This window comes from Equus quagga, chromosome 2 (genome assembly GCF_021613505.1).
Source record: "Equus quagga isolate Etosha38 chromosome 2, UCLA_HA_Equagga_1.0, whole genome shotgun sequence".
Classification (NCBI taxonomy): Eukaryota; Metazoa; Chordata; class Mammalia; order Perissodactyla; family Equidae; genus Equus; species Equus quagga.
Window position 1 is genome coordinate 40,716,900 of NC_060268.1, and position 15,430 is coordinate 40,732,329.

At 48.4% G+C, this 15,430-nt stretch overlaps 3 protein-coding genes across 3 annotated transcripts; 2 read left to right on the forward strand and 1 right to left on the reverse strand.

Annotated features, from left to right (window-relative positions):
- Positions 1-4,992: 4,992 nt before the first annotated feature.
- On the forward strand, positions 4,993-6,784 carry SERF2 (small EDRK-rich factor 2). Its single transcript, XM_046653832.1, has 3 exons — positions 4,993-5,117; positions 5,717-5,825; positions 6,424-6,784. The coding sequence occupies exons 1-3, from the start codon at positions 5,111-5,113 to the stop codon at positions 6,707-6,709; spliced, it is 402 nt and encodes a 133-aa protein (XP_046509788.1). The 5' UTR covers positions 4,993-5,110; the 3' UTR covers positions 6,710-6,784.
- A 141-nt stretch (positions 6,785-6,925) lies between these two features.
- SERINC4 (serine incorporator 4) lies at positions 6,926-12,613 on the reverse strand. The gene is made up of 12 exons (XM_046653834.1): positions 12,091-12,613; positions 11,414-11,590; positions 11,062-11,240; positions 10,525-10,604; positions 10,307-10,400; positions 9,846-10,057; positions 9,561-9,656; positions 9,329-9,455; positions 8,861-8,933; positions 8,391-8,439; positions 8,094-8,247; positions 6,926-7,904 (listed from the first exon to the last, which is right to left on the reverse strand). The coding sequence occupies exons 1-12, from the start codon at positions 12,187-12,189 to the stop codon at positions 7,706-7,708; spliced, it is 1,539 nt and encodes a 512-aa protein (XP_046509790.1). The 5' UTR covers positions 12,190-12,613; the 3' UTR covers positions 6,926-7,705.
- A 38-nt stretch (positions 12,614-12,651) lies between these two features.
- Positions 12,652-14,106, forward strand: HYPK (huntingtin interacting protein K). The gene is made up of 4 exons (XM_046653833.1): positions 12,652-13,003; positions 13,319-13,374; positions 13,726-13,777; positions 13,930-14,106. The coding sequence occupies exons 1-4, from the start codon at positions 12,842-12,844 to the stop codon at positions 14,023-14,025; spliced, it is 366 nt and encodes a 121-aa protein (XP_046509789.1). The 5' UTR covers positions 12,652-12,841; the 3' UTR covers positions 14,026-14,106.
- The last annotated feature ends 1,324 nt before the right edge of the window (positions 14,107-15,430 follow it).

Below are 15,430 nucleotides of genomic sequence, written 5' to 3' on the forward strand. Positions count from 1 at the left end.
AGAAGTCCTTCCCTTTGGTCTAATCAGGCTAATTTAGGTCACAATGCTAACTCCTGAACCAACAACTTTCACCAGGTGAATACCACACAATAATTAGCTTAGGTCTAGGTTCCTGAGACAATCAGTACTAAGAGGGTTGAGTTTACTTTGATTGACTTAGCCATTCAGGACCATTCTTGGAATATAGTGAGGAGGGGGAGAATATCCTAAAACTGCTTTGCTCTTCCTTCATAAAGGAGGGATGTTAGGAATGTTAGGGATTCAACTGAACTGCTGAAATGCTCATCTACTTCTCCTACAAGTGGCTTCAGGTCTCAGTTTAAATGTTACCTCAGAAGTGGGTCTCTCTCATTATTTTTCACCCTCACATCTTTGTTTCTCTTTTAAGTTGTAATTTTATATTATTTGGTTTGTTTACCTGTAAATTGTTGATCTCCTCTGCTAAAGTGTTAATTTCATGAGGTCAGAGACCATGTCTGCTTTATTCACCACTATATAACCAATGCCTAGAAGTATCTGACATATAATAGGTGTTTACTTAATAGTTGGTGAAGAAATGAATGAACCCAGGAATCAAGAGTACCTTCCTCTCTCACTGAGTCTCCAAAAGATATACTGAAGCTGAACACTTTTGCCATTTCTGCTGCCATGGCCATCTCAGTCCAAGTGGCTATATTCTCTTCCTTCATGTAATGGACATCTTTTGTTTTATTTGTCTAGCATTCTCCTTCTTTTGTGAACAAACTCTCTTTCCTCGATAAACCTGTTCCTTCCCCCTACTAATCATGTGATTCTGGTGGGGGCTGCTCTCATTATATCCTGCCTGATATTCACCTTCCCACCACAAGGGTAGGCACCTGACCCATCAGAGTCCTGTCCTGGGATTTTAAACACTGAAACTAAAGGAAGAGACTCAGATGGTCTCTCTTGGACAAGCTGTGACATTTGAGGGAAGGTACCATTGGTGGCCATTTCCTATCATGTCAAGGGATCTGGGTCTGAGAAAATAGAGTAAAGAAAACAGACTTGGAGGAATCCCCCTGGCACTGGTTTTAGTTTTCCCTACAGCCAGCCACATCCCAGCCCATCCCCCAGTTTGGTTATGTAAACCAACAAATTCCCTTTTTTGCCCAAATAGGTCTGAACTGCATTTCAGTTATCTGTTACCAAATGAGGCCCAGCATCCCACATGTCTGTGATAGCCTTTTGACTGGTCTCTTCATTTCCATTTATCTGCTCTAATCTATTTTCCTCCCACAGAGCGATCTCTTCAAAATTTATATCCTGCCGATGAAGAGCACAGGCTGGGTTAGACTCTCAGCTCCACCCTTTATTATCTGAGTTTCCTTGAGAAAGTTACTTAACCTGCCTGCACCAAGGTTTCTAAATCGGTAGAAAGACGATGATGACATCTCAAAAGGTCATTGTGAGACTCGAAGAAGAAAAGTACACTTAGTGTACTTAATAAGCACTCATTTGATGTTAGCTAGTAGTGGTATCAGCAGTGGTAACTCAGATCATGTCACTGCCCTACCTACCTCACTGACCTAGTTTCACACCACCCTGCTCACTAGGCATTAGTGACTTGCCTATTACCTATCCACTAACTTTGTGGCTCCTGATGGGATGGCCTGAGGGAGGAGGGCCTTAGGGCCTTCATACAGGCAATTCCCTCTCTTGAAATGTTCTCCCTGACCCTCCTTACTTGGCCTTGCTAACTCTTCATCCTTTTGCTTCAGCTCAAATGTCACTTGCTTCACTTCACTAATCAGTTAGGATCTATGAGATCCACAGGTATACTCCCTTCATAGAACCAGCAGTACTATGATTTCGTACCAAGTTGGGTAGAAGAATCGTTCACAGATAGTCTTCACGCAGATTACACTGACATCTGTTTTGATGGGTAGGTGCTTATGCTGTGCACCCTGTTAAATATTTTGAATATCATCCTTGTGTAGAATCTGTTATTTCCTTCAAAGCAATTATCACAATCAATTTGCATATACTATATATAGTATATACACAGAAATACATATATATGTACTATATATATATTAGAGAGAGCTGTTTCTTCTCTACACTATACTCCATGCATGTAGAGATATATATGTTTTGTTCATCCTGTATACCTAATGCCTAATAAAACAGTTGGCACATAATTGGTGTACAATGTAATGAATATTTGTTGAAAGAATGAATTTTTTTGGCAACTCCTGGAAAAATTAAACTGGGGATGTGGCAACTAGTCTAGGTCCTGATAGAACTGGAAACAGACTCTTGGGCATGGGGGTAGGGTAGGTAAGTTGCTAAGAAAAGACTGGTTACAGGGTTGTTCCAATCTCTCACCCACCTGAGCTGCTTGAGTTGATAAGGAGGTAGCAGGTGCCAAAGAGAACTTGCTTCCTCATCCTACACTATTTCACTCATCTCTGGCTGGTTTGGCTTTCCCTATGGGATCAGTTCTGTGGTCTCTCTACATGCAAGGGGACCCACGTGGCTTGGCTCCACTGGGAACCCAGGGCTGGGAAGCCAAATAGCCCAAATTCTTCTCACGAATTGTGGTCAGACTGTTGCTGTCGGTCTGCAGGTGATGTCCCCATCCTTCAAGTCCAGTTTCCTCATCTTTCTCACTTTATATCTAGGGTCCCTAAACCCTGCCTCATGGCCTTCTCTGTTTCAGATCCCTGGGTTCTTATTCTCTCTAATTTGTTCCCTAACTCTCAACTCTGTGCTGTGTTTAAATGGAAGTATTTTCTTTCCCCCCTGGCTTTTGGCCAGCAGCTTCAGTTCTTCACCATGTAGGCCTCTCCTCATGACATGGCAGCTGGCTCCTCCCAGAGTCAGTGATCCAAGAGAGAGAGGAAAGCAGAAGCCACAATGTCTTTTATGATTCAGCATCAGAAGTGACATACCATCACTTCTGCCATATTCTTTTTTTTTTGGGGGGGGAGGAGGATTAGCCCTGAGCTAACTGCTGCCAATTCTCCTCTTTTTGCTGAGGAAGATTGGCCCTGAGTTAACATCCGTGCCCATCTTCCTGTACTTTATATGTGGGATGCCTGCCACAGCATGGCTTGCCATGTGGCACCATGTCTGCAACCAGGATCCGAAATGGCGAACCCAGGGCCACCGAAGCAGAACGTGTGCACTTAACCGCTGTGCCACCTGGCAAGCACCACTTCTGCCATATTTGATTGGTCACACAGACCAACCCTGATTCAGTGTGAGAGAGGACTACACAGGATGTGAACACCAGGAGGGAGGAATCATTAGGAGGAATCATTTCAGAGACTGGGTACCAGAGAAGGGTTAGAGGAATTTGGGGAAGGAAGAAGAAGCTTTAGGACTTGAAGAAGGGAGATGCAGGAGACATTAGCTGAATGCCTGTTATGGGCCAAGCCCTTTATATCAAGTAATCTATATGAATCTTTTCCACAACACTAAGGGGTAGATATTATTCCCATTTTTCATATAAAGGAATTGAAGCACAGAGAAAATTAAGTGTCCAAAATCAAATCCAGTAAGAGTCAGGACTTGTACACCACACATGGGTCTATTACATTTTGTATGTACCAAAGGGTGGGGTATGTGCTACTGGTGGTATGAAAAGTAATTGTAGTTAGTATAGAGACATAGCATTAAATAATATTGAAAGTACAAAAATTAAATGTTTTTCAATCTTCTGATTATGTCAAGAGAAAGCTTCGATTTGGAAGACATGCCTTATTACCTAACACTTGTTAATTTCTCTTTTTAAGAAAGAGAGGGCAGGCCACAGGCTCAGCACTTTTGACAATGATATTATTTTGGTAGAATTTAATATATTTCATTTTAATTGTATTTATTTTTTATAGTTACTTTGTGTTTCTGGGCTGGTAATACTGATTTTAAATTTACTAAAGGAATATAAAGTTAAATTCTCTATTTAAGACATACAAAAATTTTAAGTAATAGACAATAGTTCAAGTGATACTTGGGCGTGACAAAAATTGTAAGGAGAGTACTGACTGAGGTTTACTGCCGTCCCATTAGTTCTAGATTGAGGGGGAAGAACGTTTGAAGTTCCAGCCTCAGCCAGATTAGCTACGGGCACTAGCTGGATAGAATCACAAGTTAAAATTGACAACCAATCCTTTCCTGTGATGTTTCCTAAGCATTTCTCTTTTATCCAATGAATTACTCAGGACTGGTGGGCAGTCTTATAGACGGAAGATTAACGGAGCTGAGAATGAGGAGTTTGGTGTGAAACCTAAACGTTTTGCCCTATTCACCCGCCTCTTGCAAGTCAGGTGTGTCTGGTGGAGACAATACAGTGGGGGAACGTCCAGAGGCAGAAAGGGACATAGTATATGCGATTCCCAATCTCTTAGGTCCGTGATCCAATTGTTTTGGGGTCCTCCAATACTTCCATGCTACTGCATCTTCACAAAGTTTCTGTGGGTAAACGAGCAGGACCAAAGTTTTAGGACATAAGGGCTGTGGTTCCGATTTTCTATATTGGAGGGGTTTGGGGTAGCGGGACAATGTGGCTGGAAGGGGGTTTCTAAAGTTGCGTTTTGTACATGATTTTACATGATTACGGGAACAACTCAAGGGTCCAAATAGGTGGTGGTCGGGGTATCCTAAGTATCAGGGCCAAGCTTAGTCCCAGAAACCTGCTAACAGTTTCGGCCCCCGCGAAGCGCCCCTCCTTTCCACAACGTTCCTTCTGGGCGTTTGTCAGCGTCCCAAACCGTCCACGTATGAGGTCACTCTCCCAGGTCACGTGCTCGAGCCCGCGGGAGCGCCACATCGCCAGCCGCGCCCCTCCACCCCCACCCTACCCACGTGACCCGGCCTACTTTCTCCCCGCCCGACCCAACGCCTCGCCCGGGAAGCCCCGCCCCACGCAGCGCGCTCGGCCTGCGAACCTACCCCCCGCATCCTCCTGGGCTCGAGCGTGGCCCACGGCCCCACGTGTTTCTTCGTGTCCAATGGGAGCCGGCGCCCGGGCGCGAAGGGGCGGGGAGAAAAGGACGACTTCGTTACGCTGCGAGAAAGGGGCGGGGCCTGCAACGTCGGACTGAACGAGGGGACGCAACGGAGGCAGGCCGGAGCCGCTGCCGTCGCCATGACCCGTGAGCACCGAGACCCCCTCCCCTTGCCCTTTTCTCCCCGTCCGCCCCGAACACCACTGCCGAGTCCTGCCATTGACCTCCTCTTGGCCTCCCCAGCGAGGCCTTTCTCAGGGAGCGCTCTTTAGCACCTTTCACACTCGGCGCCCGGAAATCGGCCCTCTGCCCACCGCCACTTCTTGAGAACCCCCCCTCAAGTCAGGCAGAGGCCCTCCCTGACCTTCTGCGGTGTGGTGAGAAGCCCTGTGCGCTGTGATAGGCGCAGAGCCCCTGCCCCGCGTCCCAGCCCATCCCCCACAGAGACCCTAAACCGTCCACACACACCACCTCCACCTGTCTAGGCTCCCGGGCCGCCCCGAAACTCGGAACACGCCTGTAGCAGGCTCCTCGGGACTGTCCGCCCTCCACCCCGCAGTGTGACCTGCCCCGTGGCAGCTCGCCGGCCCCCTCCCCCCCGGTCAGCAGCCTAGGACCCGAAATGGGCCGGAGTCGGGGCCCGGGCAATGAAGTGTTGGACCCTACCAGTGTCCGGGTGAGGGAGCAGGGTCGCCAGTGTGTGGCCGGAAAGGCCTCCGGACTCACCTTTTACCTTCTTTCTTTAGGCGGTAACCAGCGCGAGCTCGCCCGCCAGAAGAATATGAAAAAGCAGAGCGACTCGGTTAAGGGAAAGCGCCGAGATGACGGGCTTTCTGCTGCCGCCCGCAAGCAGAGGTAGCCCCAGGGAGGGGCGGGCTGGGGAGGGGTGCGACCTGGGTTAGACCGAGGGTTGTACCAGGAAAGAGAGCTACCTCAGGGCTTACATGTGGACTAGTCGTGAGGGGCAGAGTACATTGCTTCCTCTAGGGTTTTATTTCCTCCCCACCCTCCAAATTGTTAGCTCACAGCCTTACAGGAAGGGTCTGGGGCGGGTGCCTGCCCTCGGTCTGATTTCTGAGTGCCCCTGGGTCTGACCTTAAGGGCAAGGGCAGGGAGCTTCACATTTCAAATGCAGTAGTGGTTATGACAGCCTGGTACTTTTGGCCCTCCTTGCTGTTTGTTTCTCCTCCCATCTCCCAGCCTTCTCACTGGTGTTGCTGGGTGTGGTACCCAGCACAGAATAGACTTGGGCCTCTGTGGCCAGACTTCTGACCCGTTGGGCGACAGCCAGATAGAGACTGATTGCCTTTTGAGCCTCAGCTCTCTTCCTCTTGTTCTCCTAGGGTGGGAATACAGCAGCCACACGCTGAATTTTGTCCCATCCACTTCCATCTTATCCTTGTGCCCTTCATCCCCCTGCATCTTGTCCTTTTTGCCCTCTGGTACCTCCCAGTGCCCCATCATCTCTACCCCCAGGGACTCGGAGATCATGCAGCAGAAGCAGAAAAAGGCAAACGAGAAGAAGGAGGAACCCAAGTAGCTTTGTGGCTTCGTGTCCAACCCTCTTGCCCTTCGCCTGTGTGCCTGGAGCCAGTCCCACCACGCTCGCGTTTTCTCCTGTAGTGCTCACAGGTCCCAGCACCGATGGCATTCCCTTTGCCCTGAGTCTGCAGCGGGTCCCTTTTGTGCTTCCTTCCCCTCAGGTAGCCTCTCTCCCCCTGGGCCACTCCTGGGGGTGAGGGGGTTACCCTTTCCCAGTGTTTTTTATTCCTGTGGGGCTCACCCCAAAGTATTAAAAGTAGCTTTGTAATTCCTTGAGCGCCTGGTTTGACTGGGGATTTGGGGGGATGGGGATGGAGGAATGGCTGCCCTTTCCCACCAAAAAGGGAGAGAACTTTAGACTCTAAAAGGTTGTGGGTATGTAGACTAAGTGACACATCACAGAAAAATCCTTTATTATACTACAACAAACAGACAAGTATTCTGGGTATATGGTAGAGGAATCCTCTAAGAACCATGGGGACTTCTTTTCTCTGATTTTTGTCCCTGACCCGGACCTTGAACACCATCCCAAGGATGGAGTTGAGGGCGTAAGAAGGAAGGCTCCAAGACCTAAGTTTATGCCCCTCTTCCTCATTCTTCCTCAGTTTGTTTGCCTGCTTGAAAGTTGGCCCCAAAATCCTGCTGCTCACTGACTTTCCACGGTCAGCTGCTCTCAAGTGTTCACATTCTCTTCTGTCATTCCTCATGGTATGAGGGTGGTTTTTGTCTTCCCACTTCCTTTGACCTTAAGACCAGGATTAAAACCTAGGGTAGTTTCTGTGCTCCTTTCTTCTTACATCCCTGTGCCCAGGGCTGAACTGCTTATTTTCCTTTCTGTCTCTCAGGACAGAGCCAAGTAAGTCTTTAGTCCCTGTTCTTTCCCTGCCCCCATCTCCACCATGACAGCCAGGAAAGGGCTGGTGCCACACTGTCTGCTGGGATCAGCAGTGGTTCCTGAGCCGCTGACTTGGGAGTTAGGCTTTTCAGCTGGCTGAAGATGTAATGGTAGCTCCAGTGAGTCAGATAGTCTGCCCACGGCATTGGGGTATGTATGGCTACTTTTTCCAATTAAGACATAGTATTGACTTCAGCCTAAAGGGAGATGACTGCCCATTGTGTCTTTGAGGTATCTGCTGGGCTGAACAGCTCCTCTGAGCCAAGACTAGGGTACACCTCAGGGGAGCCCCAATTTGTTATCTGGCGATACTGATGCGATGGCACTGTCTCTTGAAGATAGGAGGAGGCTGGGGATCCTGGGTGGGGGACTGACAGAGTGGTGCCAGGAGCAGCCCCAGATAGAGGAGTACACAGGCCCAGCAGGAGGCAACCTTGACCCAGAAGGTAGCCCAGCTACCTGTGGTGAACGTCTTTTCCAGTTCTGCTCCCTCATAGCTGTAGAACCAAAGTCTCTGGTTAGAAAATATGCAGGGCCTTAGCTTTTAGACCTGTCTTACCTCTCCACCAAAGAATGTGGCAGACCCATGTGTGTCTCCTGAGAACCATTAGGACTGGCCTTGAATTGCTCTTTTGCTAAAATAGCGAGATTTTCAGGAGAGTATCCCAGGCCCACCTCCATCTTACCTGAACCAGCTGGTAAGGGTAACCATGACATAGAGTGATGCAAGGAACAAGACGAAGTGGAAGGCAGAATAGCTGTAGGAAAGATGCTGGGCTTGCACAGGAGGAGCTGTAGAGGTCTCTTGGTCAGCTGGCTTGGCGGCCCCACCCCTTTGCCCTGGAGACAGAAGGGCTGCTGGAAGCAGTGCTGCTGAAACACCTCTTCCCTCCCGACCCCAGCTTTTGTGAAGGTGCTTGAGGGCTCTTTGGCATTCTCCAGAAATCTACACTTTATTATGTGGATCCTCACTTGACACTCACCTTCCTCTGGCACCACTATTTTGGGGCAGCAGAAACAGAGTGAGGGCTTCTGTAAAACAAAAGGCAGCATGTTTGGAGTGACTTTAAGAAGAATGTGAGGGTATTAACATAGGAAACTCCCCTTCTTTGAAAAGATTAGTCTGGTGTAAAAGTGGAGGCACACCTGGGTGCAAAATAGCTCCAGCATATAACTGGCTGTGGGAACTTTGGTAAGATGTTTAACCTTCTGTGCCTCGATTTCTCCATTTGTAAAGTGGAGCAAATACCTACCTCACAGGGTTGTTGTGAGGATTAAATTAAATGAGATTATGTATAAAGTATCTAGCACAGTGCCTAGCACATTGTGGGTACTCAATAAAAGGTAATAGCAGCTAGAATCTGAGCATTCTGGGTAGAGGTTGGTGGGATGTGTGTGTGTGTCTGTTGTGAGTGGGGAGGGGCACTGGGGATATTGAGCTCTCCGTCCTCACCTGGAACTCATAGCTGTAAACCTTGACAATCCACAAGGGCCCAAATACCTCAGCCAGGTAGGAAGCCTCAACACTGAGAAAGAAGAGAGAGTTCTCAAACGGCTCAGTCAAATAGCAAGAGGGATTGCCTGAGGGCATTTACTGCCAACTCTGCCATATTGGTAACTCTCAGGGGGGTACTGTGCCCCCGGAGCCCCTTTCCCTGAAAGATTTAGAGATCTTTTCATTTGAGGGCCCTAAAATCTTTGCACATATCTTTAATTCTCAAGTCATTACCCGTACCCCCTTCATCTCATACAGATCATCTGACAGTGCTATTCTTAGAAATCATTTCTGTTCATGGGGAGCATTCCTCACTCGTCTTGCTCTAAAGTTTAAATAAACCATAGTCCCAGTCTGCTGACTATCCTTCCCTGTCCTGGGCATCCTCCCTTCTGGCACACCTCTCCCCTTGACACCTTTACGCACCAGGCAAGAAGCACACAAGTATACATGATGCCAGCACTCAGTACTGCTACAGAAGTATCTGGTGTTTGGGGTTCCATTTTACTCAGGCCAGGCAGGCACAGGGTGTGATTCTGTCCTTGAAGGATTACTGAGGGGGGGGGGCAACAGAAGAGAGGTGGTAAGAACAGAGAGCTAAGTATTTGGCAGGAGCAAAGAAAGGTTTTAGCATGAGGGGTCCAGGTCCTGTCCTTACCACTCTCTGGAGGACGGCTGGATAGCGCAGAGAAGGTCAGGTACATGATATAGCAGCTGATGACAGAGGCTTGTAGAAGGCCAGAGCGGGGTTGCTCTGGGGAGAATGGGGATCACTGCTTAGTCTACAGGGTAGTAATTTCCTCCACTTCTACCCCCACTTGCACTTCTGTCTCCCCACTCTTTGCGGGAAGCAGAGAATTGACTGAGATTAGGGAGGCTGATGAAATTTGCTATATATGCTAAAGGCCCCCAAAATCTGGAATGTTGCAAGGCATGTACCCACTGAGGCGGATGCAGGGAGCGATGGAGAGGAAGGAGAGGAGGCCACAGAAACAAAGGTGCAGACTAAGTAGCATCTTGTTGAGCAGGCAGCCAGCTGGGTGTGTGTAGTGGCGGAACAGGAGCACAGCTGTCACACCTGCCATGCTGTAGAATCCTAGGGTGGCCAGCAGCACAGCTAGGAACCATCGGCAGTCTTGGGCTGCACCCATCTGCCTAAGGGTAGGAGGTAGGCAATGGCTTGCGGCTCCAACTCTTTACCCATTACCAACTGTTCCTCCTCTCTCAGAAGACTGATGTGACTACCCATCCCACTAGGCCCACAGAGTCATCACATTCTTGAGCTTTTTGTACTGCTCAGAGGGAAGCTATGGGACCATTGACCTGTCACAGCCCAGCTCCACTGGGTCTGGTAATGTCAGACAACCTTCCCAGGAAGAGCCTTTAGGATTATGTGCTCGTTACCAGTTCTTGTTCCAGGAATGGGCAAAGGCTGTGATAAGCACCAACTGCAGCAGGATGAATGTGAAGCCTCCACAGATGCCAATGTAATGCCAGGCTGCACATGGGGCATCAATGGCAAAAAGCAGATTATTTCATTACTCCTGGTCCTTTTCCTACACTCTCTTTTTCTTAGAAAATCTTTTAGCTTACTCCTGATCAGGATGTGAGATGAAACGTACCTGGGAAGAGATGCTCATCAGGGATGCAGAAGGCAACAGCACAGAGAGCTAGCAGGAACAGCAGCTTGAGGACCCAGAAGCTGGTTAGGAGGGAAAGAGAAAACCAGACTAAGAAGAAAAGGCAAAGAAGAGTGAACAGCGCCTAGAGAGGAAGGCAAAGGAGAAAGCAAAACTATAGGAAAGGGGAGAGAAGAGAACTAAGCATAGGGAAGGAGAAACCAGTCCTGTCAGATGGGCTGGAAACAGGCCTGTGGCAGCCTTCCCCAAATTCTCTCAGATGCCTAAATAATCATATCCGGACAATGTTTTACAGTTGAAAAAGGGTTTGCATATAATAACCCCACTGTTAGCTCCATTTTAGAAACTAGAAGCTCAAAGGATAAGAGTGTAGCTCGTGGTCACACAGCAAGTACGGTGGAAGGAGGGACTTAAACCTGTTTTCTGTTTTTTTACAGTGCTATTACTTCATCTTGGGATTTCCTTTACTCAGTCTACTTCCCTCCCTATCCTCTCCCCACCCAAAGAATACACACAAACCTATTATGCAGCTGTGCCCGCGGGCTGGTGGGGGATTCGAGGTGGACCAGCAGCACAGCCTGCAGCAGGTGGAAGGTGGCAGTTCCTGCACATACTCGGTACACAGCCCCAGAGCCACTGAGCACTGGGCAGTGAGAGTGGCCAAACAGATGGGCACACAACTCTGAGGGCATCTGGATCTGGAAGGGAGGATGCATGTGAGAAATGGCAGGGCAAGTCATGCATAGAGAGGTACCTACTTCTCATGGGCATGTCCACTCATTTGCCCCCGCCCCCAATCTGAATCTCTTGTCTATCTCAGGGTTTCTCCTTTTATCCTTTCCCAGTTGCAGCCCAACCCTCTCCCACTTACCCCATGTGCCTTGCCCCAGACCCTTTCTACTACTGTCCTTGACAGCAGGAGGCAGCAGACTGCTGAGGCCCCTACATGGAGGAGGATGTAGAACAGGCGGCTAGAAGTAGACTCTGTGAGAAGGGGCCACCTAGAATGGCAGCAGCAGGTACAGGGAACAGGCCCACAGCGGGTCACCTGGTGATAAAACATGCAGGGCAGCAAGGTGGAGATTTGCTGAGGAGAGGCTTACATTAATGTATGTGTGAGGTTAACCCATGAGGCTGAATTCCAAAGTTTCCCCTTCCCTTTTCTTCTCCCTTTTACTTAGGAATTCTCAGAATGTCTGGTTCCAAGCTATTTAGGATTGCCTTCCACTGACATCGGGTAGAGCTTTTATCAAAAGAGCTTACTTTCCTGCAGGCTTGAGCAGACCTTCCTAAAAGCCGAAGTCACACCTGGCCTCTAACCTTTCCCTAGACCTAAACATCTGGTACTGGGAACGTAGGAGTCTTGGAGGCATCGGTAGTCTTGGAGGCAAAGAAGCAGAAGGGCCTCAGAGGGGAAAGGAAGGCCTATCATCTTGATTAGCTCCCGTGGGTTTTCCTCCTCAGCTTCGGCCACCATTCCCTTCCACTTTTTCAGATAACTCTTGCTCTAGGGAGCTTTCAAGCCTCTCTGCCCAAGTACTGTCTCACCTGATAGAAGGGAGGATTTACCATGACACTGCTGACTCCACTGCGTTGCTGTGTCAGGCGGAGGGAGGTGCTGGGGCCCGTGACGGCTTTTGCACCCATCACCCTTGTCCCAGGGATTAGGCCCAGGTCCACCAGATGGAAGGTAGATGAGAAAGTAGCAGCTTTCTTTTGTCCTCAGTTCATTGGACTGCGGCTGTGCTGGGCTGTGTTGGGGCCGGTGCTGGGGCCGGTCGCCTAGCCCAAGGCAGGATGGGGAGGGACTTCAGGAGAAGAACACCGACCTCCAGGATGTGGTAAATGCAAATGTCCCTGTGACTTTTCCCCAGGGCCTGTGGGTCACTCCGCCTCTTCTCCCCAGATTAGAGAGCAGTTTGCATATCTGACTTCCTGTGGATTAGTTTCATAATTGGTTTAGGATTAGACGTTAACCATCCTGGTGGAACAGAATTCTTGGGGGTTTGTTTGTGGAGGGGGGATCTAGGTGAAGAGGAGGGAAGGATATAGGGTGGGAAGGTCTGGAGTGGTGACGGGCAAGGTCTGGGCAGGGCCTTGCAGAAAACACCGTAGAAGCCCGAAAGAAGTCTGAGAGGCCAACTGCTTTCCTCGCTGAAGCTTCTAGAACCAGAGCATTAATGAAGGTGTGGCCCAGGGCCAGCCCCGCCTCCTTTTCTCCCGGCGGAAGGTGCGGGGCAGCTACCGGAAGTCCTAGAGGCGCGGGGCGGGGCTTGTGCGGCGGCGCCGGGGGATCGATATGGCGACTGAGGGGGACGTGGAGCTGGAGTTGGAGACTGAGACCAGCGGTCCGGAGCGGCCTCCTGAGAAGCCAAGGAAGCATGACAGTGGTGCGGCGGACCTGGAGCGAGTCACCGACTATGCGGAGGAGAAGGAGATCCAGAGTTCGAATTTGGAGACGGTGAGGTGGGCCTGGAGCGTGTCTGGGCGGGCCGAGAGCAGAGGGGGCTCTGCGGCCGTAACTGAAAGCCCCGCTCCAGGACGGGGCCCCATCCCGATGGTGGGAGGAGGCAAGAGGGAAGCTGAACGTCACTGGAGCCCGCCTTTTGCGAAAGTAGCTTGATGGAGATTCGGTTTAAAGTGGATCTGAGGTGCACAGAATCGAATTAAATATAGGCCTTGGTTTCTGATACACTCGTCATCGTGAACACACACGTTTTTAGATTATTGCGAGTTGTGGGTAGCACAGCAGTAATTGGATCTGTTTTTCCCATAGGCCATGTCCGTGATTGGAGACAGACGGTCACGGGAGCAGAAAGCCAAACAGGAGCGGTAAGTCTTCCAAACGCAACCAGCCCACCAGCCCCTTTCCCCCAGACAAAAATAAAAGTCATCGTTAAGCCCTTGTACCTTTCTCCCACTCTATCATCAGTTCCTGCAGATGTAAGGTTTACAACTTTACTCTTCTGTTGGTTGAAGGAAAGGCCTCTTGGCAACGCCTGCTGCCTGCTGTAGACTCCAGGGGAAGGGATAGGGATGTTAGGTGAGGGGGTGGGAGTCATTTTGTCTTTCTTTTCACTCAGTATTGTTTATCAAGAGTCCTTTATTTGTAAGGCAATGATCCTTCCTGGGAGTTTACGGTAGAGGTAGAGAATGAGAACTAATGTACGTGAATATTTGCAGGGAGAAGGAACTGGCAAAAGTCACTATCAAGAAAGAAGATCTGGAGCTGATAGTGAGTAGTAATGCCTAACTAGTGTATGGGCAGGGGAAGTTACTTTGCTTAATTTAGGTTGTTTCCTGAAACAAGTAGAGTCAGCATGGTTTGGTGGCCTATGTTAATGCCTGGGAGGAGACTTAGGTAACATCACGATCCTTTTCCTGCAGATGACAGAGATGGAGATCTCACGAGCAGCAGCAGAACGGAGCTTGAGGGAACACATGGGCAACGTGGTAGAGGCTCTTATTGCCTTAACCAACTGATTTGTACTTTTCTCAGACCTACCCACTGGATTAACTTATTTCAATAAAGATTTGTCCTTTTTTTGTTGTTTTATCATCTTGGATCAGGTGTATTGTATATTGTATTTCATTGAGAAAATTTACATGCTAGAGTATAACTGAATTTAAGTGACACTCCTACCCTATCCCTTAATGAACCTAGGTGGAGGGGAAGTGTAGAAGAGCACCTCACTTTCAGATGCAGATGCTAGGTGGCAGGCCAGGCTTATTCATCTGCCTAGCTTTCATTTAACAGTATTCAAGGTACATCTGGAGTCTCAGCACAGTTACTGTACCCCATGGAATGTGTCTCCAGGGCAGCTTATGAACAGCTGAAAGGCCAGTACCTTCCTAAGAGCCACTGTACATAGATATAAATCACCAAACCAGTTTATAAGCCACTTTGAGTTAGAATTTAGATACTGAGGTGGGAACATGGTAAGTACATACAATAGAAGATATCAAAGGTTAGCTCCTAAGTAGAGTTAATCTATAAAAGATTTTGATTTAATACTTGAATTTTGAACCATAACACTTATACCTTACATTCCATTTCCTATCCTGGAGAGAAGACAATTTTACTTTAAAAGATGATCAACTTAGGCCAAATCACCTTTGCTGAGCTTGTTTCCTCAACTGTAAAATGATACATACCTGATAGATTATTCTAAGAATTGAGCTGGTGAATGCAAAATGCTTGGCCTAGTACCTGCCTCAGAGCAGACACTCAAATGTCAGCTACAAACACTTTCCCGAAAGAATTTCAAGGTCTTACTCATTTTGGCTCTAGGATAATTCTTAGATTGTATCCCCTCTCTGAAACACAACAGTGATTTATATTCGTTTTTATGTGTATTACCTCATGGTATATTTGCATTTGTATTTTTACTCTAGGACATTTAAGGATTTATGAGCGGTATTCTAGTCAGACATTTAAAGGATGTGAAAAGACCTTGGCATTCTCATTTTTTTAATGCAATCAAAAAAATAGCCTTCCCACTGGTTAAATGTCATTCCTTATAATCCCTAGGACTCATAGTGCTCTGCCACGTGCATGGTGGTTATGTAGCACAAATTAAACGGAAAAATCATTGAATTTAACTCTAGCATGATGTGACTACATTTCAACTTAAGGGCACTGTGCCCTCCTTTGGTACATGAGCTGGGCAAGGAAAAGATACTGGTAGGTACCTGGATTCCCCATTTCACGGGTCAACTTTTGTTCTATATAACAGCTACTGTTTAGAGAGCAAGGACAACCACATATGTATTTGCTTATGGAATGTCTGGGTGCCACTTAGAATACAGCCTGTCTAGCATCTGTGTTTTGGAGATGAAAGAGGATGATCAAAATGTGCCAGACAAGGCCCGGCTATCTTTTATTTTC

Excerpts from the sequence above, each read along its gene's own strand:
- SERF2 (XM_046653832.1), top strand. Across the intron at positions 5,826-6,423 it reads GCTGCCGCCCGCAAGCAGAG|TGCCCCATCATCTCTACCCC; the intron begins GTAGCCCCAGGG and ends GGTACCTCCCAG.
- SERINC4 (XM_046653834.1), bottom strand. The coding sequence starts at position 12,189 with ATGGGTGCAAAAGCCGTCACGGGCCCCAGCACCTCCCTCCGCCTGACA. Across the intron at positions 10,058-10,306 it reads CATTCCTGGAACAAGAACTG|GCAGATGGGTGCAGCCCAAG; the intron begins GTAACGAGCACA and ends TCCTACCCTTAG. Across the intron at positions 9,456-9,560 it reads CAGCCGTCCTCCAGAGAGTG|TAATCCTTCAAGGACAGAAT; the intron begins GTAAGGACAGGA and ends CCCCCCCCTCAG.
- HYPK (XM_046653833.1), top strand. The coding sequence starts at position 12,842 with ATGGCGACTGAGGGGGACGTGGAGCTGGAGTTGGAGACTGAGACCAGC. Across the intron at positions 13,004-13,318 it reads AGAGTTCGAATTTGGAGACG|GCCATGTCCGTGATTGGAGA; the intron begins GTGAGGTGGGCC and ends TTTTTCCCATAG. Across the intron at positions 13,778-13,929 it reads AAGAAGATCTGGAGCTGATA|ATGACAGAGATGGAGATCTC; the intron begins GTGAGTAGTAAT and ends CTTTTCCTGCAG.